Below are 21,991 nucleotides of genomic sequence, written 5' to 3' on the forward strand. Positions count from 1 at the left end.
GTGTCTATTGGCATGGTAGGGTTAGTGACATTTGCCACCTTGGTGTAGCAAGGATCCATCCATGGTGAGTAGTCTTGCATAGCAACGGCTAGTTCGATGCTCTATTGTGGTTTGGGGTGACGTTTTGTGCATGTTTGTACTATAGAGTCATAGTAGTGTGGGAGGTGACATCGCTGTGGAGGTTATCTTGTTGCCGTGGTTCTTTAATAGTGTTTAGGTAGTTTTTCTTTGTGTTTCTCCTGATTATGGGGTTTGTGCTCTTATTTTTTTTTGTCTTGATATATTAATACAAATGGGCATTGGTTAGTGTCGACCATTTTAAAAGAAAATCCTTTTAGGCGATTTATCTGCAAAAGTTTTCTAGAATGTTTCTTAGTAAAAAAATTACTCAGGGAAGTTTCCTCAATTCCTTTTCGAAAATTTTCTGTAGAACTTTTTGTGAAAAGTATTAGCTGCAAAGAATATTTGCACACATTTTTAACATCAATCTTCTTCGTTTGCCCATTTCAGGTCATCAGCATCAGTTTTATTTCTTTTGATATCGAAGCAAGCGCGGGATTGGCTTGACCTCAACCATATCCTGCACTCCTGAGCACATCTGATACCAACTTGCTCTCTACCCAAGATACAACTCCACCGCAACAAGCAATGGCATCATCTAATCAGCCACAAGAACCTCAACATCCCAACCTTCGTCAACGCTTGGATATCTCTAATCATACCTGGTTCGTCCCTCCCTCTTCCTCCTCTCCATCCTTGCCACCCCTTACTATCTGATTTTTAACTAGATGTCAGTGGTGTTTGCGTGCATGCAGGAGAAATTGGGCAAATGGCTTGCCACAAGAAATGAGGGCGCTTATTGCGGAGCGCGCCCTGGACACCGATGAGAAAGACCTGATCCGTTTTCGCGCTGTTTGTAGCGCATGGAGGGATAGCATTGGCGGCGAGAACAGAATCAACCGCGGCATCCACCCCCGTAGGTGGATCCTATTACCGGAGGCCAGCGATGCCGCAACACTTTGTAAGTTTGGCAACATCGCCACTGGTGAATGCATCCAACTCCAGAATCTCCATCAGCTCGCCAATCACACTGTGGCAGAAGGGCCACATGGCAACCCAGAGGGCATGCTTGTCCTGCGAGATGACACCAGCTTCGTCATCAGGCTGTTCAATCCCCTCACCCGGCAACTCATTCATCTCCCATCACTCAAGACGCTGGTGGTTGGAGTTGAAGGTGATGATGATCAGATGCCGGACGAGGAATTCGGAGAGCTTCATGAGGTGACAGCCGCGGGCTTTGTTGGTGGTTCGAAGCTCGTCCTCTACTTTGACGCCATCAAAATGATCGCTGTTGCTAAGCCAGGTGATAAGGATTGGGAGGTGGTTGCTTACGACCGGCCGCTCATGTCAGTGGCCACAATCGGAGACCACTTTTACTGCCTCAGCACCGAGTCCCTGTTTGAGTTCGACGCATCAACGAGCCCACCACAGCTGGTGGTTGTCTCCTAGGTAGACCGCCCGGGCAACATCATCTTGGACACCATGAGGTTGGTGGACAATGGTGGGGAGCTGCTGGTCCTATGGAATGAACTCCATCTCCATCCACAGGGCTTCTGGCACCTCTGGTATGCGGTGAGGCGAATTGACCTCAATGAGGGACTGATGATCCCTACCTATTACTTGAATGACCGTGCTGTGGTCATTGGGCCATCAGGTGCGATATCGGTGTCGACAACGCACTTCCCTGAACTTGATGCTAACACCATCTACTTCCGCTATGGTTGCAACAAAGACTTCATAAAGCAGTGTGCCCTAAGCAACACATATGAATACTATCGACCCCCACCGGGAAGCTTTGCTAAATGTCTGGGCTCTTATGTCACCAACTTCGCTTATACAACTTGCCCCCATTAATTTCCATTTTCAGCGAGATGATTGCAGAGACAGAGCTAGCTAGGTCTTTGACCTATTCAGTGGGACTTTTTTTCCCCTTTTCTAGCAAAACCATGGGAGGAAAACATCTAAGGCTTAGCTTCATTGATCTTGGCTAGATTTAGTTTGTGATTTCAAGAATAATGTCTGTCTTAATTAGTGGTGTGATGTGATGTGTGACGAGTTACAATGTAAGAGTTTCCTATGCTCTGGTATATCATACTGTCATTTGCACTTTTCTTTTCTGTGCTGTGGTGTGTTACATGATAGAATTAAGTAACCTTGTTTGTGTGGGCATGTGGCTCATGAATCAAGCTTAGCATATCTAAATTATGTAGCTCGTGAGAATGGTATACCCAGTGGAAATTGTAGTCTGGAGCCCTGCAAGCTTGAGGTTTTCGATCAAAAAACTGGATTGATGAGGTTCCAGGTTTCATGATATGAACTGCAACTTTCAGTGAATCAGTGTAGGGCTAGAAGCTCTAGAATGTCTCAAACAAAAAATGTGCATACGCGAGACTGGTTTCAAGATAAAAAAAAAAATGTGGTTTAGAGAGAGGAGAGATCATATCGCCTGCAATCCTGTTGACTGTACTGGCCAAATGGATTTCCATGTGTTTCAAGAAGTGAGATAGATTGGGAACTATTTTTGCAGTCATATGTCCTCTCCACGTTAGTCAGGTATAGTTAGCAAAGTTGCATGACAACATTATCTGATCGAGTATGCTAGCTAACCTGAAAGAATTTATATCAATGTAAATTATGGTGAGTCCAGAAGTGAAGAAATAGAAACAATATTTTGTAGTCATGTATTCATAATTTCTTATAGTTAGTCCTGCGAGCCTCTATTTAAAGAAAAACTGCACGATTAGATTGTTTTCAGCTTTCAAACTTTGAAGCAATCAACACAGTTTTATTCATGCATCTTTCACACAATGACAACCAAAAAAAAAAACCATGCCTAATGCAACTGCATAGTCCATAAGCAAATACATCATCAAACATCAATAAGTGGCTTTGTTTCTGTCTTCCGCAACAGAGAACCAAAAGCCAACTGACTGTTAGCATCCTAAAAACATGTTACAATGGGTGTTCTACTTGATGTACACAGTTCATGGTCATTGCAAGGTAAACTGCAGCATCACACTCCTCACACTCTTTCGAGCTCAGTTATGTGCTTCCCCAGCTGCTCCTTCAGTTCTTTCCGCCACCCTTCAATCAGCTTCGTGTGCTTGGCAGTAAGCTCAGACTTGGTCTTCAGTTCTTCCTCCATTGTAGTGATCTCCTGCGTAGTGCAAAACCAAACATGTCAACAAGATGAGTAGGCATGACTCTACTAAGGCATTATTATAGAAGCAATGGCATGAAAAATACATGTGTGAAGGTGAATACAAGTACTTGGAAATTTCACTAGGAAGTGGGAACACCATGTTTTCTAAAAGTGACAATTCAGCAAGGCTATCAGTTCCTTCAAATATATTATTTAATTTTGAGTTACTAGATATCCTATTCAGTACATAGGTTATATCAGAATACAACAATATTATTGCATCATAAAATTCAATTTCAGATTTTCCTGGGTTACATACATATCTAACAAAAAAAAGGAGATGATGCCAGAATAAGATCAAAGAGTCTTGTAATACTAATAAGGCTCACACTGAGTGTCACAAACTGCCTGTAGCAAGTAGAAATAGGTGATTTTTAAGTTAGCTATTCCTAAGGATAGGCCAACTTCAAATGACTGGTTTGAGCTGATCAAACCATGTAAAATTTGAATACTACTACCAATGACAGTTTCTGATCAGCCTTCAGTTCCCCAATCACCATGCCCAAACCTTATCCCCTTTCCAATAACCCACAGGATATGCACGTCTTTACTCCACTCTCAATTAGACGAGGAAGAAGTGAATGTACCTTCCGAAGCATCTCTTCTGCTGTTGGTTGGTCCTCGCGCTGCAGGCTGATGAAGTAAGACTGGAGCTTCTTGGCAGCCTCCATGAAGTCCCTGGCGTGCCTCTCAACGTCAACTGTTCAAGACGGTACAAACAGCAACATTCAGAATCTCCAGTTAGGTAGTATCGAATGAGAAGATGCAATTTAACTCTTTAATAAGTTGATAATCATTCTACACTATTTAAGTTAAAAGAGTCCACAGAATGCAGTTATCTTGGTACTCCCCGATTGCAATGTATTCTATACAGTTGATAGAAGCTTATAATCTCCTCGGCAATGAAAGCGACCAATCACACTACAATTGCTCGAGGGGCAAGAAAGATGCAATCTTTATCTGTAAAATAGCAAGAGCCGCTCATCCATCTCGCAGGCAAAACAACGAACACCTGGCGTGCGAGGGCGCCATGGACCGATCAAACACCACGATATTTGGCCGGCGACGCAACCGCGCGGATCTAATGAGGCGACAGAGAGAGGGGGAGAGGAGGGAAACGACGGGTCGGCGGGCCATACTCTGGTGCGAGGACTGGAGGGAGCGGTCGACGGCCTGGAGCTCGCGCGCGGGGAGGCAGGGCAGCAGCGCCGCCTCCAGCGCCGCCACACACGCCAGCATGTCCTCGCGCCCGCCCGCCCCGGGAGCCGGCTGCTGCTGATGCTGTGGCGGCGGCGGCGTCTGCGCCGGCGACTGCGACGGCGGCGGCGGCGGCTCAGCCATGACGGAGAGGGGGAAGAGAGAGATTGGGATCGGTTCGCCTCCGATTCGTTTCGACTCCTCCTCCTCCTCAGACAAGGAGACGACCGTCCGTTGGAGGACGGACGGCTAAGATTGATTCACAGCCAGCGTATACTGGGCCTGGGTGGGTCGAGGCAGACCAGCCCAATTTGCTCAGGCCTTGGTACTGAAAGTCTCAAATGATTTTTCTTGAAGACAAATGTTTTGCCAACACAAACTCGACAAGTAATCAGTCACATTTCTCGTGGTACGGGAAAAAAATGACTACCATAAAAAAAGAGAGAAAAAAATGGCTCCATCCATTTCAAATTACAGTTGTTACAGTTGCCAGAATTCAATCCAAACGAGCCAAGGCCCAAACCAGCAAAACGAAACAGCATCCCACAAATCTCCATTCCGTAACACATGAAGGCCCACTCGTTAGCCCAATAGCCCACGAACTCAAAAACCCTAGCAGCTGCCCCGCGACTTCCTCTCCCCACTATAAAGCTCCTCCGCTGCGCCGCCGCCACCCTCCTTCCCGAGCCGGAGGCGAACAAGGTAAGCAGCAGCAGGAACCCTAGCGCCGCCGCAGCCATGGTGAGCACCCTCTCACTGCCCCCCCCCCCCCTTTCCAGAGGCTTTCCCCGCTGTGTTTCTTACCCTGGTGTGTGTCTTAGGGTATCGACCTCGTTGCCGGCGGGAGGAACAAGAAGACCAAGCGCAACGCGCCCAAGTCAGACGATGTCTACCTCAAGCTCCTCGTCAAGGTACACCACCACTCCTCCCGTCTAGCTATGTTTCCCGTGTTGGACGGCGATGTCGGGTTTGGCAGATCTGCCCTTGGTTAAGCTGTTGGTTTCTGAAAATGATCCGTGATTTGTAGTCCCGTACTGTTTTCTTATCATAGAAGCATCTGCCTGAGGATTAGCTTGTTGTGGTGGTGTAGTAAGCATATGAACTTCATTAGCTTGGGGGGACTCTAATGTATTTGGCAGGGAAGGGATTCGTATTTTGTTCATTTCTGTTTGGTAGATGTACAATAGTACAATTTTGTTTGCCTTGTGGGTAACTTTTTGCTGAGGTTTTGATTTGTGTATGTGTTATGCTGGAGTGCAGCTGTACCGTTTCTTGGTCAGGAGGACCAAGAGCAGCTTTAATGCCGTCATCCTCAAGAGGCTCTTCATGAGCAAGACGAACCGCCCTCCCATCTCCCTGCGCCGCCTTGCCAAGTTCATGGAAGGAAAGGTATGCAGCTGACAGTCCCTTGACCCCTTACTCTCATTCCAAAATGTAATGTAGTGCCCGGTTCTCTTTTTTGCACTTCCTTTTGTCCTTTGTTAGGATATTTTTATGCATCTTGAAGTATGCTTAATAATAATGGTCTAGTATTCTAGTTCGGGACAATTTTAGTGTGGTAGCTTGGGTAAGATCATGTGTATGGTGCTGAAATAGTGTCTTTTATGGAACAGGAGGAGAAGAACATCGCTGTGATTGTTGGTACAGTCACAGATGACAAGAGGATCCAAGAGATCCCAGCAATGAAGGTTACCGCACTGAGGTTCACTGAGACAGCAAGGGCTAGGATTATCAATGCTGGTGGGGAGTGCCTCACATTTGACCAGCTTGCTCTCCGTGCTCCACTTGGCGAGAACACGGTATGCTTTGTTTCAATGCTTCAATGTTAAGTTTTATCAATTTAGTATGCACAACTCAGCACAAGTTTTGAACAAACGTTAGTTTACACATGTTTGGAACCATTGTAGGCCTCATCGACCTAACAAACATGAAGTTTTTGAACAGCTTTTGAGCTAGTTTCTTTGATTGTATTGATCCTGATTTTTTGGTTCCCGGTGATGGTATAAATTAACCATGCTAATACTGATGTCATTTGACGAGCATAATAATGTGCTGAGGGAACCATCTGTCCACATTCTTTCTTTTTCTCACCTAGAGCAATAAGTTCTTGGTTCTTTTTTTTCTGCTGCTAGTTCAAATATCAAGCAGTTGCATGTTCTCTTGAATGATGTTTGCAATGATGATAATCTTATTACCCAGCTCATTATGAGACGTCCCTCTGTGGGTTGTCATGATATGTGCTTTTCCTTTTCATCTGAGCTCATTCAAGAATTTTATATTCATTTTTTTGTATTGAATTTTTTCTTACTATTCATTGAGCTTCCTCAGTCAAATAGGCATAGCTGGAGCTGTGATTACCTTGCTGTGATGATAAAATTTCTAATCCCAGCTCGATGAGACTTCCCTTTGTGGGTTGTCTGGGATCAAAATATGACATTACTATCTGAGCAGGTTTAATGTTTTGTTTTATTAGCAATCTTTTTAAATTGTGATTTCTCTCCTGTACTGCAAATATTAGTTCAGCTTGATGTGTAGCAGCTTATTGTCTTGAATGGTTTTTGCCATGATGATACTCTTACCCAGCTCATTATGAGACTACCCTCTGTGGGTAGTCATGATATGTGCTTTTCCTTCGTATCTGAGCACATCTGACAATTTTAATGTGAGCCCTTTGGTATCCACTTTTTTCTTAACAAGCTTGTGCTCTTTTGCTTAATGTTTTGTTCTGCAGTGATGATAAGTATTCTAATCCCAGCTCGATGAGACGTCCCTTTGTGGGTTGTCTGGGATCATAATGTTTCCTAGTATCTGAGCAAACATTGTGCAGTCAACTATAAGCAGTCTTGTAAAATGTGCAATGCATTCAGTCTTGGACTGTAATATTACCATTCATTGTAAAAATCTATACTGCATTATTTGTGCTTCCTTTTACTTGATGATAAGCTGACGTTGTCAATGCTTGCCTTCTGTAGGTCCTCCTGAGGGGTCCCAAGAATGCCCGTGAGGCAGTGAGACACTTTGGCAAGGCTCCTGGTGTGCCACACAGCCACACCAAGCCGTACGTGCGCTCCAAGGGAAGGAAGTTCGAGAAGGCTCGTGGCAGGAGGAACAGCCGTGGGTTCAAGGTCTAAGCCATTGGCCTTTGCCTGTGTGTGTTGCCATCAGCATTGTGCGGCAGTTCTGTTTGAGCAATCGACAGTAATTAGTAATCACTTTCTACTGAGAGTAGTAGCACAATTTGTTGTCCTGGTTTGAATTTTGAAAGATATTTGAAGGATTTGTGGTGTTATCTGCTGGTTGAGCAAGACACAATGTTCTGTTGCATCTCTTATCAGAGCTTGAGATTCCTCTTCCATGGCCCTTATAAGGTGATGCCGTGTGTCTTATGTGCTGTGATTGTAAATGTTTGGTCAATGGTACTTTCATGATCCGTTCTGTGGCATGAACATGAAATTTAACTAACATTTGGCATAAAAGATGGAGAAAAAAAAGAGAAGATCGTGTTAATTGTTATAAATTTACCTCCCAATGTGAATACGTAACACGCGTATTACAAGTGGACCTTTATGGGACATCATGCTATAGTTAGACTGAGATTTGTCTCTTGTACTATCTGTTAGGTGGATAAACAAGCTAGTAAGCTGGCTTCGTTTCTGGAGACACCCAAATCTATGGAGACACATGCTTCTTTCAGTGTTCAATCATTAGTCATGCTTCTTTCAGACTGAGTCATTTGTCAGACCAATGTTTTCCGGTTCATGGCATGCTCATGAGCCATTAGCACTTCACTGTCGCTCACTTGTTTGCCTCATGTACAGATCAGCTTTTTTCTGCTTCTCTGTAGAAAGACTACTGCACTACAGAACCCCTAAACCACCTGCAATACCACCCTCATGTTACAACTTACGTAATACTGCACTCCTTGCCCTTGATTCCCTAGAGATGAGCCACAATTTCGGACTCGCATGATCGCACCTGCAGCTGTGGTAGTGCAGAAGCAGCAGCCTTGGCAAGAGCAGGATAGCTACCATGCCATCAGTACACCAACACCGCGAATGCAACTATGAATCATGATCACAAAATCGGGCTTGTGGCCCGCCTCCCGTTGGATGAGGTTGCCTCCATAGATTCTTGTCATACCATTGACTGGTAACAAAGTGGAAGAATTGCCATGTCGTTGTTGGCTACCAATGATGTATCTGGACTTGCAGTTCCTTGCTTTGGCTGGACAGGAGGTGCGATTCTTCGGAGATTTGCATTTGGTTTATCAGATAGGCCTAGCTTCACGAAGAATGTTGTGGTACAGCCCTTCCCTGCACCTTCACTTTCAAGCCAGATGTTTCCTTGCATAAGAGCGACAAATCTGAAGGCACCAGAGAAAGCAATATATAATATATTAGCATCAGAAATCAAATGTTTTCAAGGCTAGAGAGCACAAAACTATAATATATTAGCATTGGAGGTAAAAAGTTCTCGAGCGGAAATGCATATGACAAAAATCTTTCTAAGTGTACCTTCTGGAAAGGGCCAGTCCCAATCCATTGCCACCGTGCGATTTGATTGTAGCATTTTGTGGGTGTGCAAATTTTGTGAAGGTGTGAGGCATATCTTCTGGGCTAATTCCACATCCGGTGTCTTTTACCTGCAGCATTACATAGATCAGATTTGCTGTAGAAACTGCACAAAGTAAGAACAAAATCAGTGTTGTGGTGTGCTTGATCATTGGTTTTCCTGCAGATTTTGCAGATAATAACCTAAACTCCCGTGAAAAATCTCTGATTATTGTAGGTCTTCCTTTTGAAATAGAACTGATGTTCATCTAGATGAAAGGTTAGTTTCTCCTCAAATATGATATTTATGGTATCATTGCATAAACATACTTAGGCCTATAATATAATGTCAAGGGCTACCAAGTGATTCCCAATACCCTCCTTTTTAATTCAGGCTAGCATGTTGAACAGTGAAAAGTAGAATCCCTACAATGGCTAATTTATATGCAAGGGAACACAACTAACAATGCAGTAGCCGGTAAGTAGAGGCCTACAACCACTGCAGTATTGCACTAGCTAGCTGGGCATGAGAAATAGAAGTAGACATCTAATGGACACACACATTCAAAGGCTGATCCATACACTAAGAAGATGTTCATCCGGATTAAACCAACATTATTAAATGTTCATCAGCTAACCTGTACAGCCAAGTAAAAGGACCCATCGGATAGAACTGGATGGAAGTCGGGAGCATATGGGTCCCTCAAAGAATCTGGCCTAGCGATCGAAGCTGTAATTGAAATGTGACCCTCCTTTGTAAACTTAACAGAGTTCCCAGCAACATTTAGTATTGTTTGCATCAACCTCTTTTGGTCACCAACTGCGTAGGCAGGCAACTCTGGAGCCAAGTGAACCATTACCGATAGCCTTTTGAAGGCTGCTACTGGCTTAATTAAATCAACCACCTACAGCATTAATAAGTGAGTTAGACTGCTTCCCCTTATGCACAACATAATAATGAATTGTAAAGCATAGAACTGCAGAAAGGGCGCTTACATCTGTAAAGGTGGCATGCAGATTGAAAGGTGCAATTTCCAGCTCAAGATTCCCATTCCCAAGCTTGGAGATATCCAAAACATCATTTGAAAGAGTTTCTAGAAGATTGCTACTTTTTAGTATAGTCTCAATCATCAGGCGCTGTTCTGCAGTAAGTTTTGTTTCTAAGAGGAGGGATGACAAAGAAATTATTGCTCGCATAGGAGTCCGCATTTCATGATTCATGACTGCAAGAAAATCATTCCGAGCACAAATAGCCATTTCTGCCTCTCGACGTGCTGCATTCAGAGCAATATTCTGCTCCATTAGCAGATCACGGGCTCGCATGGACTCTTCCAAAATGGCAGCATGGGATAGTGCAACCGCCACCTAAATGAGCAAATGATCTTATTGAGTTATGATATTTATGATATTTATAATGACAGAAGACATCACAAACAGTGCAAAATACTCCATAGAAAGGCTTGTCTGTATGCTAAGTGATAACAGATAGGCTCTGCATCAGCAAAACTTGCTTATAGTAAGTGAAGTGAAAAAAAAAAAAGGAGAACTCATCCTCATCGATGTCAACCAAGGGCACGCCGCACAAACAAAATGAAAACAAGCAGGACGAACATTCATTTCCAGAAGACTAAGCAACGTAACTACTAAAACCTTATAGGAGAAGTATCACATCATCAGAAGGAGTTAATCAACTCTAGAATAACACAGTTTCTGTTACAGCACTTGGTTGAATATGGCAGAAATATTTCTTTAATAGCAATGGAAAATGTCATTTAAAGCAAGTTAGCAACCAAAGTCCTAAACAATTCAGACCACAAACTGAAAAGTGCTGAAAAGCCATTAAACAGCATCAGTATTCTCAAATAGCATCTTATTGAGAAAGAAAATAAATAACTTCCAAGAAAAATTATTTTTAAATTATTCAAGAGGTCAACTTAATCTCAAATCCTTCGACTAATGTTCTCTTCCTCTGTGGTTTTTTGTTGTTATAAACCTTATAATGGTAAAACATACTGGTACAAAATGCAAGACTTCAATGGACAATCGTACCAGATAAAGATGACATGTATACACGAATGCACAACAAAGATAGAATTGATAACTACCTGGTCAGCAACAACTTCAACCAGCTCCAGTTCGTGTGGACGCCATTTTCGTGCACTGTCTGGAGGAAGCATCAAAACCATCACTGCAAAGGCTTTTGCAGATAGCTCAGGCCAATCATTTATTTGGAAATTTGTAAGCTGCAGCAGTGGAACACGGACACCAACGACCTCTGGTACAGAGGTCATGTACCTTCTTGTCTGAGTCTTTATTGAAGCCAATGGGGAATTATGTGAAATTCTCTCGGCACGATTACTATTAAAAATTGTAGCAACAATTGGAAGATTGATAGGAACAACTGATCCAAGCGGAGCATTGTTATGGAGCGTATGTGAGAGATGAAGAGTTGTTCCAGAGCGGGATGGCATCCACAAGGCACATTCTGCTAAGCCAAGAGTTCTTCCCATTTCAACAAGTGTAGTTCTCAGAATAGTGTGCCTGTCAAGTGTGCTTCTTATCTCGTGTGTGAGCATGTGCACATGTCTTCCCGTCTCCTCTTTTGTTCTTATTTTCCCCATCTCCCTATCAAGCTCCTCAGCCTTAGCCTTTAGGAACCGCTCTCTCAGTTTCACACTCAACAAATCAGGAATGATATGAACTAGCATCAAAGCTGTTATGCATGACACAATTGCTGTCGCCACTTTTGCCACGGTCAATACCACAGCTATAGTCTTGGTATATGTGGTGAAAGTCCACATGTTTATCAAGTGGGTTGCCCCACAGAGAACGATGAAAGCACCAAACTGTATGAGCACCCATCGGTACGGGAAGAAAGCTGACTTCTGAACAAAGTATATGAGCTCCAAAGGGATTGAGAAGTACGCAAGTGCGATGAAGAAGTCAGATATGTACTGATACTTCATTAGGAGATCATCAGCCTGCCAAAGTGGCTCAATGCAATCACAACCATCCATCTGCAATGAGCTAGAACAGTAATCAAGAAGCTTTAGTTCTTGAAACAAGAAACCACCAAAAGCCCACCTGTGAGAACCATCATACAGTCAGATTTACTTGAATATAATTAATGCCCATGAAACCATGAAAAATTAGGTACAGCATCAGGATGCAGCTCGAATACGTTTCAATATGGCACGCTGGTGCAGACAAAAAGTTGCACATACAAAGTTATGTTAGACAAATAGGGCAAACCTAGGAAAATACAGTTAATACCGACGAGAGGTGCAAAAAAAAAAAAAGTAGGACCAGTCATCTACCAGATAGAAACCGATACAGTGATTTTTCCCATAAAACACGAAATGCATATGATTTTATGAACAGAAGCATATACAGCAATTATCATCTAATTTGTCATTTGCAATAACTTAAACCAGAGTACGAAGGCTGAAATCCAACATATACAGCGATTGATAAAGTGTACCTCACACAATCATTTCGTAAAGAATCACTAGCAACAAATCTGCAACTTATCCTACCCTGGACACATGAACTAGTTCGATGCAATCATGGAGACTTCTCTGAAATTGGGGAGGACAAATTAGCATACCAAAAGGCTTAACCTGTAGTGCCCGAGGACGACCAGACGGGACTACGCGTTGCAACAGCCCAAGCCGAGCTCGAGCAGGACAGGCAGGAATCCTCCAAGAACAGCGCAAAATGCAAGAAAGGCGGCAGCTTTAGTCCACCAATCGCGTGGAAAACTCCTCCACAAGTGCACCAAAACCAGAGGCGGAATCAAGAACCTCGCTGCACCAAAACAACACCCAAAAAAAAACGCGGGCTTTCGCCGCAAATCGAGGGAGTACTCCGGGTGTTGACTTGAGCAGCAGTTGCGCTTGGGAGTGAGGATGGGAACTCGCGGTTGGATCGGCGTCGGGCAGCGGAGGAGGAAGAAGATGCGAACGCGTCGCGGCTACAAGCCTACAAGTGAGCACAAAGAAAGGCGTCTTTTGGTGATGGTTGGATGTGAAAAGCCCAGACGAAACTCCGCCGCTAATTGGAAGAAAGGGAGTGCTAATTGCGCTGCTCTCCTTTGTTTATGACGAAGAATAAAATACTAGCTGAGATGCAAGCAAGAGGGAACAATGACCAGCCATAACATTTTTTGCTACATTTATGTGTTTGTGTTATGCTACTATTGGCAATTCTTACAAGCTTTAAGCACCGTGGTAGATGAACAGTAACTCATAGTGCCTCGTTAGCTAAGATTTTTTTTGCTTTATATATTTATGCTAGGAAAATGCATTCGTATAGAATCTTTTGCAATTTGTGCAATGCCAACAATTCCACACTTTTTTTTCTTACTTTCCAGAGTATAATTCTTTTCTTAGTATATCGGAAATTCAAGCATGCATCTTGTTAAACGCAAATTTGGTTAATAAGGCTGTCCTTTGAACGCGAGATCTTTTTTTTCCCCACAAATCATATGGAAGTTGAATTGAACTTTGTTAATTTTCTGCATCTCAAAGGATGCCTCCCAACCTGAAGATCATATGTTCTGGAAGAGCTAGAACCACTTTTATTAGCATATATCATTGAGGACTCTAAAATTTTGGGCAACTCGGTTTGTTTATTTTTTGTCTCGAACCTTACCAGTGAAGATATCAGCTACCATATAGGAAATGAAATAATTATGGAATAATTTGTTTCCAATGGGTGGATTAGGGCAATCCTTGGTGACAGCGACTGGGGGGACTGGATGCAATGCACCTGCTTAATATAATGGAGAGATCTGGAGGAGACTTTTGGACTTGACAAAGGCAGGGCCGGCAGCCAAGCCCTTTTCTGACCCATTTTGCCATGTGTGCGCTACTGTGATGTCTACACTCTACACCGACGTGGCTGGCCCCATCTTGTTTCCTTCCTATATCGCTGTTCCCGAAAATTAATTAATTAGTGTAATCAGCGTCACTGAATGCAAGGGCCGTGGAGTGGAGCGCACCGCTCTTCACGCTTCACGTGATTTCGTAGAGATTTTTCATGAGGTCACCGGTAAAATTTTCAAATATATGAGCCTATTTTGTGTCAAACTTTATTAATTCACATAGATATAATATTTTATGCTCCCTACCTCGTATCTCCCACAATGTCGCAATGATGAAAGCCAATTCATTGACTATACCATTTAGTGTAAGATGTGCAAAAATATACCGCTGAATGCGCATATACATAATGGAAATATTCGAAGTATGTAAGAATTTCCACATTTATGCTAAATACCAATACATTCATATCAAGACGCAAAATCATTGGTATTTGGTCTCATCGACATCGAGTACAACAATGGTGCGATGAGCATATCTTTTATGTCAAAGAAAAATGGAACGTGGCAAAAAAGAATTTATTAATTTATAGGTAAATTTTATAATACATAAAATAATATCGCAAAATTTGTGCGTTCAAAAAACCAAGTAGGTTCCAGCTTTTGATGCAAAATAAAAAAAAACGCCAAAAACAAAAGGAGCGCACTGCTCACCCGCCAAAAAACAAAAGGAGGTCACCCGCTGGGCTGGTGCTGCTTCTGGGCTGCGTGTCTCTAGCCTGGCCCAGAAATGCCCAATGCTTGAGGCCCATTAGACCAGCCGACCTAAAGGAGGAAGAAGAGAAGCAGGAGAGCACAACGCCACGCATCAAGGAGATGGCCATGGCGAGGCGGAGGCTTCTCGCGCTCGCATCCCAGCTCCAGAGGAGGGCTCCAGCGCCGCCGGCGACGCAACCGTGGCGGCACGCCACGCCCCGGTTCCTCTCCTCAGCGGCGTCCGGCCCCCTCGACCGCCTGAAGACGCCGCCTCTCGCGCGCCCAGCGGCCAGGAACCCCGCCTCCTCTCCATGGGATCGATTCGGAGGTTAGGGTTTGCTCTCGCACAACATCTTCTTTGTTTAGCGTAAAGCCACGGTATTTACGGCTCGTAGGGTTGGACTATCGAATTAGTTTAGGCTAGGGCGTGTTTCGTCATCTGACTTTTGTTGTGGTCACGTCGCTCATTGCTGAAAAGATGCCCATTTCATTCGATTGAGGTAGCAATTAGCATGGCTCTGTGATCTTTCACGTCCATGGTCTGCGCGTTAGAGTTGAGCTCTGATGAGCTCAGATTTGTTGGTGATCTGGCCTGAAACGTTTGCTTCCATATATATTGTTCCTGCTGGTAATTGGTCGCATGCTTTACGTTCTTGATTGTGGAATGAAAATTGTGTGATGTGCAGGAGGGCAGAAGAGGACCATGTTCATCCAGACACAATCCACCCCAAACCCACAGTCGCTCATGTTCTATCCCGGAAAGCCAGTTATGGAGGTCGGGAGCTCTGATTTCCCAAATGCTCGGACCGCGATGACATCCCCGTTGGCTAAGGCACTGTTTGCGATCGATGGTACACTATGCCTCTTTCCCTTGTCACCTTTTCGATTAATTTCTATTTCCGTTTGCACCTTTCATTATCTTGTAGTTCTACAAACTTTATATTCAGTTATTCTTAAATAGCCTATTGTTGACATGTGCCAGTCTCTTGAAAGAACTGTCAGTTTATAGGGATGAGGTGCTTGCACTTTCATGCACTGGTGCTAATGACAGTTTCCTATGCATAAACAATATGCTTTCCTTCTGTTTGGTCAGTTCTTAATTTTCCCTTTCAGTTTGTCTTGTTGTATCATTAGTTGTTAACATTAAGTTTACCTCCAACAAAATCCTTGTGAATCATAGCTGAAGAAGAGATGCTAATAATGTTATTAAAATGACAACTTTAAAGCTTACCATCTTAAACTTTCTGCTTCTCATAGATTCGATTGAGAAATTTAGTGAAAGTGAAGTGCTTTACAATTTGACCATACATCTATTTCACCTTATAAACTATGTGAATAAGAAGGCAAACTGGGTGGCCTGATTGACCAAACTTTGGTGAAAGGGGTGGGGGTATTTTCATATTATGTCCAAGTCTAGGGGCGGATCTACAGGGTATGCCGCTTGCGCCATGGCATACCCTGTAGATTTGGGCAAGCCCAACTCACATTATGTAAAAAAGAAGAAGGAAAAATTCACTAATTTCAAATGTTCCAAGCAGTGCCTATGACTGCCTGCCGCCCTGCCGCCTGCATCTCACGTTTCGCGTGCCCGACGGTTCCCTTCCAGTTTCCCATCATGTTTCTTTCACCGCGCGATGCACTGACTCATTATCAGGCCATGGTCCATGCGTGAGCCCGTGCATTATCAGACTCATTATCACGTTTGTGATTTGTAATGGATGTATGCAGTCAAGCCGTTTCTGTCGAGTCCTGAAGTAGAGTGCCGGCCATAGAATGCTTAGGCCAAACCAACAGCTGCTCGACGCCCTTCCGTGAGCAATGAGCACCCTCTCTCCTCTATCACTTTGCGAGTGTGTAAACTTTCTTTATTCTTATTTCAAAGTAAAATTTTCAAACTTTTTATTTTGTAATTCATGCTTGTTTCGACTTGTATTGAGCGGTTTTAAGATACTATGAGATTTTTTGCATATATTGTCTTGTTTTTAATTATTGTACACTTATACTCCGAATTGCTCGGTAAAATTCTTTTTAGATAAAGGAATAATAAATATTTCGGCCTCTACAAATCCGGCCATTATTACAAGAAAGAAAGCATGTGAGTTCCAAGCGAAACCAAATAAAGTGGACAGATTAAAAGCAAAGCACATGAGCTCGGTAAAATTTTTAGTTGTTTATTAAATTGTTCATTTGATCCTACTGAATTATATACTAGAGTATCAGCTTGGCATACCCGTAGCTAAAATTCTAGATCCGCCACTGTCCAAGTCGTTGGACAAAGATTAGTACTAATGCCAGCATTGGGATGGGTTAAGTATTAAAAACGTGGCAAACATGATACAAGAAAGTCAGCCCCGAAGCAATAGTTGTAGTTGTGATTGCTTTTCAAGATTCAGTCAGGGAAATTGAGCTACTGGTTCATGGTTCAGCAAGAAATATTGGGTTCTCTTTCAAGATAATACATCAACGGAAATATTTGAGTGTCATTGCTTTTAGTGAAATGTTGAATTCTTTTGACACAGCATTGGTATCTCTGTGCAGGTGTAACCAGGGTATTCTTTGGATCTGATTTTGTAACTGTTACAAAATCAGAAGAAACTTCTTGGGATTACCTTAAACCTGAGGTTTTTGCTGCGATAATGGATTTTTACTCATCTGGGCAACCACTTTTTCTAGACTCAAATTCTGCAGCTGCTATGGACACAGCAATTCATGAGGTATCTTAATTAGCTTCTTTAGACATTTGGTCCTGCATTTTTTTCTTGTCTTATTTTCTGAACTTCCCTGTCTGATCTGATATTTCTTATCACGAGACCCTGAAACAATATACTGTATGCCATAAGAGGGAATGTCTATTGGCATAATTTTTGGATGTTCTAACTTCTGATCAATATATGGGAAAAATGGGCTATCTATTGTGGCAGCATGCCAGCATGTAAAAGTGTGAAGTACTTTACTGAGTTTAGGCAAGATATGGCAGGGATGCCCACGCATATCATATTCAATGGTAACAATATATCTACAAAACTATGTATGATTCATACATGGTAAAAAAAATAGATTAGGAGTGGAATAAAATGGAATTCCATTTGCGCTATGACTGAAATTGCTTACATCTGCTTCGTTTTGGATGTGTTGATTGAATCCTGTAAGTGTGCCTGACACCTACAGGTAGGAATAAAATGGAATTATGATTATCATATGACTTGCTGTGCCGGTGGAAATCTCTTAAATGCTTCATTTTGAATCTGTTGATTCAATCTTGTATGTGCACCAGTTGGTAGAAATAAAAGTATTCTTCTCATCAACTAATTTGAAGCTGTGACCTGTAATGACAAGATATAGAAAGATGATAAGACATCTGCCTGTATGTGCTCTTCACACTACATTGCCTCAGAATCTAATCTTAGTAATCTATAATCGAGCTGTACTACTACCTAGATAAAAAAATATTAAACCTGAATCCTCTGATTATACCAAGATGGTACCTAGCACTGAAAACATTTTGTTATCTGGACTTGGGAATATTTCAAAATCCTCCTATGTTATATTGGCTTGTATTTGCTTGTGATGCCTGAATATGTCCACTCTTTTTCCTCCTAGGATGATTCAGAAATAGTTGCCATGATAAAGGAATTGTTGGAGACTCGCATTCGGCCAGCTGTTCAAGATGATGGTGGTGACATTGAATACCGAGGATTTGATCCGTGAGTCTTTCTCTCCTTCCTGCGCAGTCTTCCGATATTGAGAATGTGGAATCCTTAGTCTCACTAGGATTCTATCCTTTCAGAGAAACAGGAATAGTTAAGCTTAAAATGCAAGGTGCCTGCAGTGGCTGTCCGAGTTCATCGGTCACATTGAAGTCTGGGATAGAAAACATGCTTATGCACTATGTACCTGAGGTAACATGCTTATCCTGTTCTTGATGACGTTCTTTAATACTTGTGGCTCGCTTAAAAAATGTTTCATATTTGTTATTTGATAACTAGAATGCTTGTCATGTGGTAAGTTCAGGAAATCAGTTCCTGTTGCAGTTGTTCCTTATGATCTGTTTTTTCTTAGAGGGATAGATTATCAGTATCCATTGATCCATGCATTTTCTGAATGGCAGTCATCAACACTTCTGTCAAGCTAATTTGTCATACTACTTTGGCAGGTGAAAGGAGTAGAGCAGGAGCTTGATGGTGATGAGGAAGCTGAGCTAGCTGGAGCTGGACAGATGGAGTGAGTTTTTGCAGATTTTGCAAGGGTCAGCACATCCTCTTCAAATCTTAGTGAACTCTGCGTGTATGTTTGGGGAGTTTCAACATCCCAAAAGGTTATCCATATGTTTATTTTTCGAGAAAGACTTTTGCGATGATTAGCTGTCCATAGCAGTCATGATGTATGCAGGAGGCAGACTACCATAGATAGCGGAGAGGCAGCAGTTGTCTGAACCAACATCAGTTGCACTAGGATCCAAATAAAATTACACTGTGAATTGCTTTTATTTTGCCGAATTGCTGTATATATGCTGAGCTTGTCAAATCAATTACGAAGGTATCGAATTTAGCGTGACAAATGTAATTCCACGGGGGGGTTTGCTTGCACCTGATTACCTTCCAATCCTCCATTAGCTGTATGATTTATATTGCTTCTGCAGTCGTTGAATATTGCAAATATATTTTGTAATTTGGGTGCTCACCTAAGATGAATTTTTTTTGTTGTTTTATTAGCAGAAGTCTGAGTGCCGCATACAAGCACAGAAAACTTACTTTACTGTAATTGAAATGAAACAAATGGATCATTTTTATTCACTTGACCTTTTATTACACATGAAGAAGGGCGATGCCTGCTTTTGATCACCCATCCTCAATCAAGGGGTAACAAAGAACATACATAGGAATTAATCAAGGAGGATAAAACACATGCAATGTGGATTAAAAAAAAGAGAAAAGGGAGAGACATGAGAATGAGGCTAAAGGGCCTCTCTGCTAATCACAATTAAGGAGCCTATCAGCAACACAGATAAGGACCGCCATCTTAGTATGTAGGGCAAACCTGTCTTCCCCAAGTCACCTTCGCTTTCAGAATCGAACAAGACACTACTACACAAACGAGATCTACTACTGCACAAGAGGTGGATGAATCCAAAAAACAAATCCAGCCCTTTCAACATCAGCTTCATCCCGAAAGAGGCCTTCCATCCTGATAATCCAAGAAAGTTACATGGTTGGCTTGGAAACCATTGGGTGGCCTGTGTTGTGCTTTGTGTCCTGTATCAGGTTTGTATGTACACATTGAGCAGCAGCCTTTGGGTGGTGTTGAGATCCTAGCCATGTAGCAGTGTGGACCTGGATGAGGAGGACAAGGCCATGAGCAGGATTGCGGCCTCCTCCACTCCCATCAGGACCCTCCGTTTCTTCACCACTTGCAGGCCGCTACTTTTGTTGTCTTTGACTGCACTTGGTGCAAGACTGTGATCTTGATGCTGTGGCTGCTGTGGCTGCTGCGGCGGATGCGGCTGCTGCTGATTTTGCTGTGGTTTCTTGTTGTTGTCAAGACCTAGCTCTTGCCTCCTCTTCTTCCTGTACCGGATCCCGCACGCATTGCAAAGTGACTGCAATCAAATGCAAGAAGATTGCTTAATTCCACAACTGCAAACTAAGGATAAGATCATTTCATAGCATGATGGTATGCGCGATCACTGTTTTTGAGTTTTCTAGATTGTTTCCTGCTGATTGATTGCTTGGTGCTGTTACTGGATAGGAACAACCGTGATGGAGATAAGGATACCCCTAAACTATTGACCGGAGCAATACAAAATTGAGATTAGGAACTAGCAGTAGGAGAGTACCAGAGAAGCTAGCTTGGCCCTCCCAGCATTTTTTAAGCGTTCACACTTGGGGATTGGGGTGGAGGTTAGCACCGTTGCGAGGAACAGCTCACCTAACCACCCAAACGGTATCAAAGTGGCTAAAGATTCTCAACTTCTCATGCAAGGGCGTCTAGGCTCTAATCACACCATGATTGGAACAATCATGACTAGTACCATCATCACATCCATCTCCCTAGTCCAAATTACTAAGTACCTAGATCAATCTCTCCTATGTGATCACCCCCTTACTGTGCGATCCATATCAAGAAGAGGTGGACAGGGCGTGATGAAGCGATCATCCCCAGCGGTGATCGTGAGCTCTAACCACGCTGTGGCATGATCGAGCGCTCCGATCATCTGCGGACAGAGCAAGAAAGAACAGGGAGGGCGATGGGAACGGATCACTCGGTAGGGGGAGAGAGAGAGAGAGAGAGAGAGAGAGAGAGAGAGAGATGAGCTCACCCTGGGCCCCGTCGGCCCGCCGCGCCACATGGGCGTCGCGGTGGTGCGGCACTCGACGCAGCACGGCCTCCCGGGCTCCGCCGCCGCCGCGATCCCGATCACCTGCAAGGAGCCAAGCAACCAACCAACCAACGAAGGAGAGATCAACCACCGTGAAAGATCGTACCTTTCCGAACAAAAGAAACAGAAGATAGCTAGAATTGATCGTGACGAGAGGGAGCGCGCACCTTGTGCTCGGCAGAATCCATCATCTCTGAACTCCGATCCTGGATCGATGATCCTGCCGAGACGGCCTTGCTCTGTTTCTTGGAGAGTACGTGAGCTGTTTGGAGAGGGAGGTGGAGGGGGGTGGGGAAAGGAGGAGAGGCGAGACGAGTCCAGCGGCAGCCGCAGCAGTGTGGAAGGAAGCCACGCCAACAGCGTCTTAAGAGACAGGGAGATAGAATAGATAGGGCTGCCCGTGGGCCCCACGCGGGGGGCAGGTGATCCTAGGCTCGCTCCCCTAGCGTCCATCTCCTCATCTCCGATCGCTCCCGAGTCCTCCCTACCCTTATCCGCTAGTACTACTACATCTATCCCCATCCCCGTAGTCACTGTTGCTGTAAATTTTTCTGACATGGTTTTGCCATGAAAGTTTGGTGGAATGCCTCGAACGGCTTCACTGGACTTCACGAGACACGTTGCTTAGGCTTGATCTGTCCGTGTCACCATCCCCATCGCTTCGCTTCAGAACGGATCCGAGTCCACCGGAGCCGGCAGGATCACTATGTGTACTGAACGATTCTACTGCTGCAGCGTCAGAGTGCCTGGAGGACTATCTGCCAAAGTTCCACTGCAATAGCGCAACATGACTTCCATGTGACAGGTTTCCACGTCACTCAAACCCGGCCACGTCGTCAAGCCTAGGCAGTACAAATCTAATTGACAGATCATGTGAAGTTGAACCTAAAAATACCAACTTCTATCAACTGTAAACTCTGCTTCTTCTCGCTTAAATGGCAGTACAAGTTGTTCCAAAAAAAAAAAGTTGTATCGTTTCTCGTCACAAAAAAGAAGAGATGAACTGCTTGCTTCCGCGGAATCAGAAA

General features: G+C 43.5%; 5 protein-coding genes and 3 non-coding genes across 9 annotated transcripts; 5 read left to right on the forward strand and 3 right to left on the reverse strand.

The window, feature by feature from the left end:
* Nucleotides 1-2,824: 2,824 nt before the first annotated feature.
* LOC112886713 (mediator of RNA polymerase II transcription subunit 28) lies at nt 2,825-4,662 on the reverse strand. The gene is made up of 3 exons (XM_025952689.1): nt 4,402-4,662; nt 3,850-3,962; nt 2,825-3,217 (listed from the first exon to the last, which is right to left on the reverse strand). Exons 1-3 carry the CDS (start codon nt 4,601-4,603, stop codon nt 3,083-3,085), a joined length of 450 nt encoding a protein of 149 aa, XP_025808474.1. The 5' UTR covers nt 4,604-4,662; the 3' UTR covers nt 2,825-3,082.
* A 437-nt stretch (nt 4,663-5,099) lies between these two features.
* LOC112884593 (60S ribosomal protein L18-2-like) lies at nt 5,100-7,812 on the forward strand. The gene is made up of 5 exons (XM_025950029.1): nt 5,100-5,200; nt 5,281-5,370; nt 5,720-5,848; nt 6,073-6,258; nt 7,432-7,812. The coding sequence occupies exons 1-5, from the start codon at nt 5,198-5,200 to the stop codon at nt 7,588-7,590; spliced, it is 567 nt and encodes a 188-aa protein (XP_025805814.1). The 5' UTR covers nt 5,100-5,197; the 3' UTR covers nt 7,591-7,812.
* LOC112888207 lies at nt 6,447-6,522 on the forward strand. The gene has a single exon (XR_003227750.1). It is a non-coding gene; the product is annotated as a small nucleolar RNA snoR53Y (small nucleolar RNA).
* Nucleotides 6,814-6,914, forward strand: LOC112888199. Its single transcript, XR_003227742.1, has one exon. It is a non-coding gene; the product is annotated as a small nucleolar RNA snoR69Y (small nucleolar RNA).
* LOC112888227 lies at nt 7,018-7,106 on the forward strand. Its single transcript, XR_003227767.1, has one exon. It is a non-coding gene; the product is annotated as a small nucleolar RNA SNORD29 (small nucleolar RNA).
* Nucleotides 7,813-7,937: 125 nt separating the features above from the next.
* On the reverse strand, nt 7,938-13,094 carry LOC112884592 (probable ethylene response sensor 2). Of its 2 annotated transcripts, none has more exons than XM_025950028.1 (6): nt 12,630-13,094; nt 11,115-12,093; nt 10,006-10,374; nt 9,648-9,914; nt 8,974-9,101; nt 7,938-8,822 (listed from the first exon to the last, which is right to left on the reverse strand). In XM_025950028.1, exons 2-6 carry the CDS (start codon nt 12,024-12,026, stop codon nt 8,594-8,596), a joined length of 1,905 nt encoding a protein of 634 aa, XP_025805813.1. In that variant the 5' UTR covers nt 12,027-12,093; nt 12,630-13,094; the 3' UTR covers nt 7,938-8,593. The 2 variants fall into 2 exon arrangements, with proteins under 2 accessions (XP_025805813.1, XP_025805812.1); XM_025950027.1 differs by having other exon boundaries at nt 12,617-13,094.
* A 1,576-nt stretch (nt 13,095-14,670) lies between these two features.
* Nucleotides 14,671-19,145, forward strand: LOC112885860 (nifU-like protein 4, mitochondrial). The gene is made up of 6 exons (XM_025951539.1): nt 14,671-14,915; nt 15,274-15,438; nt 17,126-17,301; nt 18,188-18,291; nt 18,375-18,486; nt 18,741-19,145. Exons 1-6 carry the CDS (start codon nt 14,708-14,710, stop codon nt 18,810-18,812), a joined length of 837 nt encoding a protein of 278 aa, XP_025807324.1. The 5' UTR covers nt 14,671-14,707; the 3' UTR covers nt 18,813-19,145.
* A 203-nt stretch (nt 19,146-19,348) lies between these two features.
* LOC112885861 (GATA transcription factor 23-like) lies at nt 19,349-21,317 on the reverse strand. Its single transcript, XM_025951540.1, has 3 exons — nt 21,131-21,317; nt 20,904-21,005; nt 19,349-20,183 (listed from the first exon to the last, which is right to left on the reverse strand). The coding sequence occupies exons 1-3, from the start codon at nt 21,152-21,154 to the stop codon at nt 19,896-19,898; spliced, it is 414 nt and encodes a 137-aa protein (XP_025807325.1). The 5' UTR covers nt 21,155-21,317; the 3' UTR covers nt 19,349-19,895.
* Between the last annotated feature and the right edge of the window lie 674 nt (nt 21,318-21,991).

The sequence above is a fragment of the Panicum hallii genome, chromosome 3 (genome assembly GCF_002211085.1).
Source record: "Panicum hallii strain FIL2 chromosome 3, PHallii_v3.1, whole genome shotgun sequence".
Taxonomy (NCBI): Eukaryota; Viridiplantae; Streptophyta; class Magnoliopsida; order Poales; family Poaceae; genus Panicum; species Panicum hallii.

Excerpts from the sequence above, each read along its gene's own strand:
- LOC112886713 (XM_025952689.1), bottom strand. The coding sequence starts at position 4,603 with ATGGCTGAGCCGCCGCCGCCGCCGTCGCAGTCGCCGGCGCAGACGCCG. Across the intron at positions 3,963-4,401 it reads CCTCCAGTCCTCGCACCAGA|TTGACGTTGAGAGGCACGCC; the intron begins GTATGGCCCGCC and ends CGTCTTGAACAG. Across the intron at positions 3,218-3,849 it reads CAGAAGAGATGCTTCGGAAG|GAGATCACTACAATGGAGGA; the intron begins GTACATTCACTT and ends TGCACTACGCAG.
- LOC112884593 (XM_025950029.1), top strand. Across the intron at positions 5,371-5,719 it reads ACCTCAAGCTCCTCGTCAAG|CTGTACCGTTTCTTGGTCAG; the intron begins GTACACCACCAC and ends GCTGGAGTGCAG. Across the intron at positions 6,259-7,431 it reads CTCCACTTGGCGAGAACACG|GTCCTCCTGAGGGGTCCCAA; the intron begins GTATGCTTTGTT and ends TGCCTTCTGTAG.
- LOC112885861 (XM_025951540.1), bottom strand. The coding sequence starts at position 21,154 with ATGATGGATTCTGCCGAGCACAAG. Across the intron at positions 21,006-21,130 it reads TGGATTCTGCCGAGCACAAG|GTGATCGGGATCGCGGCGGC; the intron begins GTGCGCGCTCCC and ends GGCTCCTTGCAG. Across the intron at positions 20,184-20,903 it reads GCGGGCCGACGGGGCCCAGG|TCACTTTGCAATGCGTGCGG; the intron begins GTGAGCTCATCT and ends ATTTGATTGCAG.
- LOC112885860 (XM_025951539.1), top strand. The coding sequence starts at position 14,708 with ATGGCCATGGCGAGGCGGAGGCTTCTCGCGCTCGCATCCCAGCTCCAG. Across the intron at positions 17,302-18,187 it reads TGGACACAGCAATTCATGAG|GATGATTCAGAAATAGTTGC; the intron begins GTATCTTAATTA and ends TTTTCCTCCTAG. Across the intron at positions 18,292-18,374 it reads GAATACCGAGGATTTGATCC|AGAAACAGGAATAGTTAAGC; the intron begins GTGAGTCTTTCT and ends CTATCCTTTCAG.
- LOC112884592 (XM_025950028.1), bottom strand. The coding sequence starts at position 12,026 with ATGGATGGTTGTGATTGCATTGAGCCACTTTGGCAGGCTGATGATCTC. Across the intron at positions 10,375-11,114 it reads TTGAAGTTGTTGCTGACCAG|GTGGCGGTTGCACTATCCCA; the intron begins GTAGTTATCAAT and ends TTGCTCATTTAG. Across the intron at positions 9,915-10,005 it reads TGCATGCCACCTTTACAGAT|GTGGTTGATTTAATTAAGCC; the intron begins GTAAGCGCCCTT and ends TTAATGCTGTAG.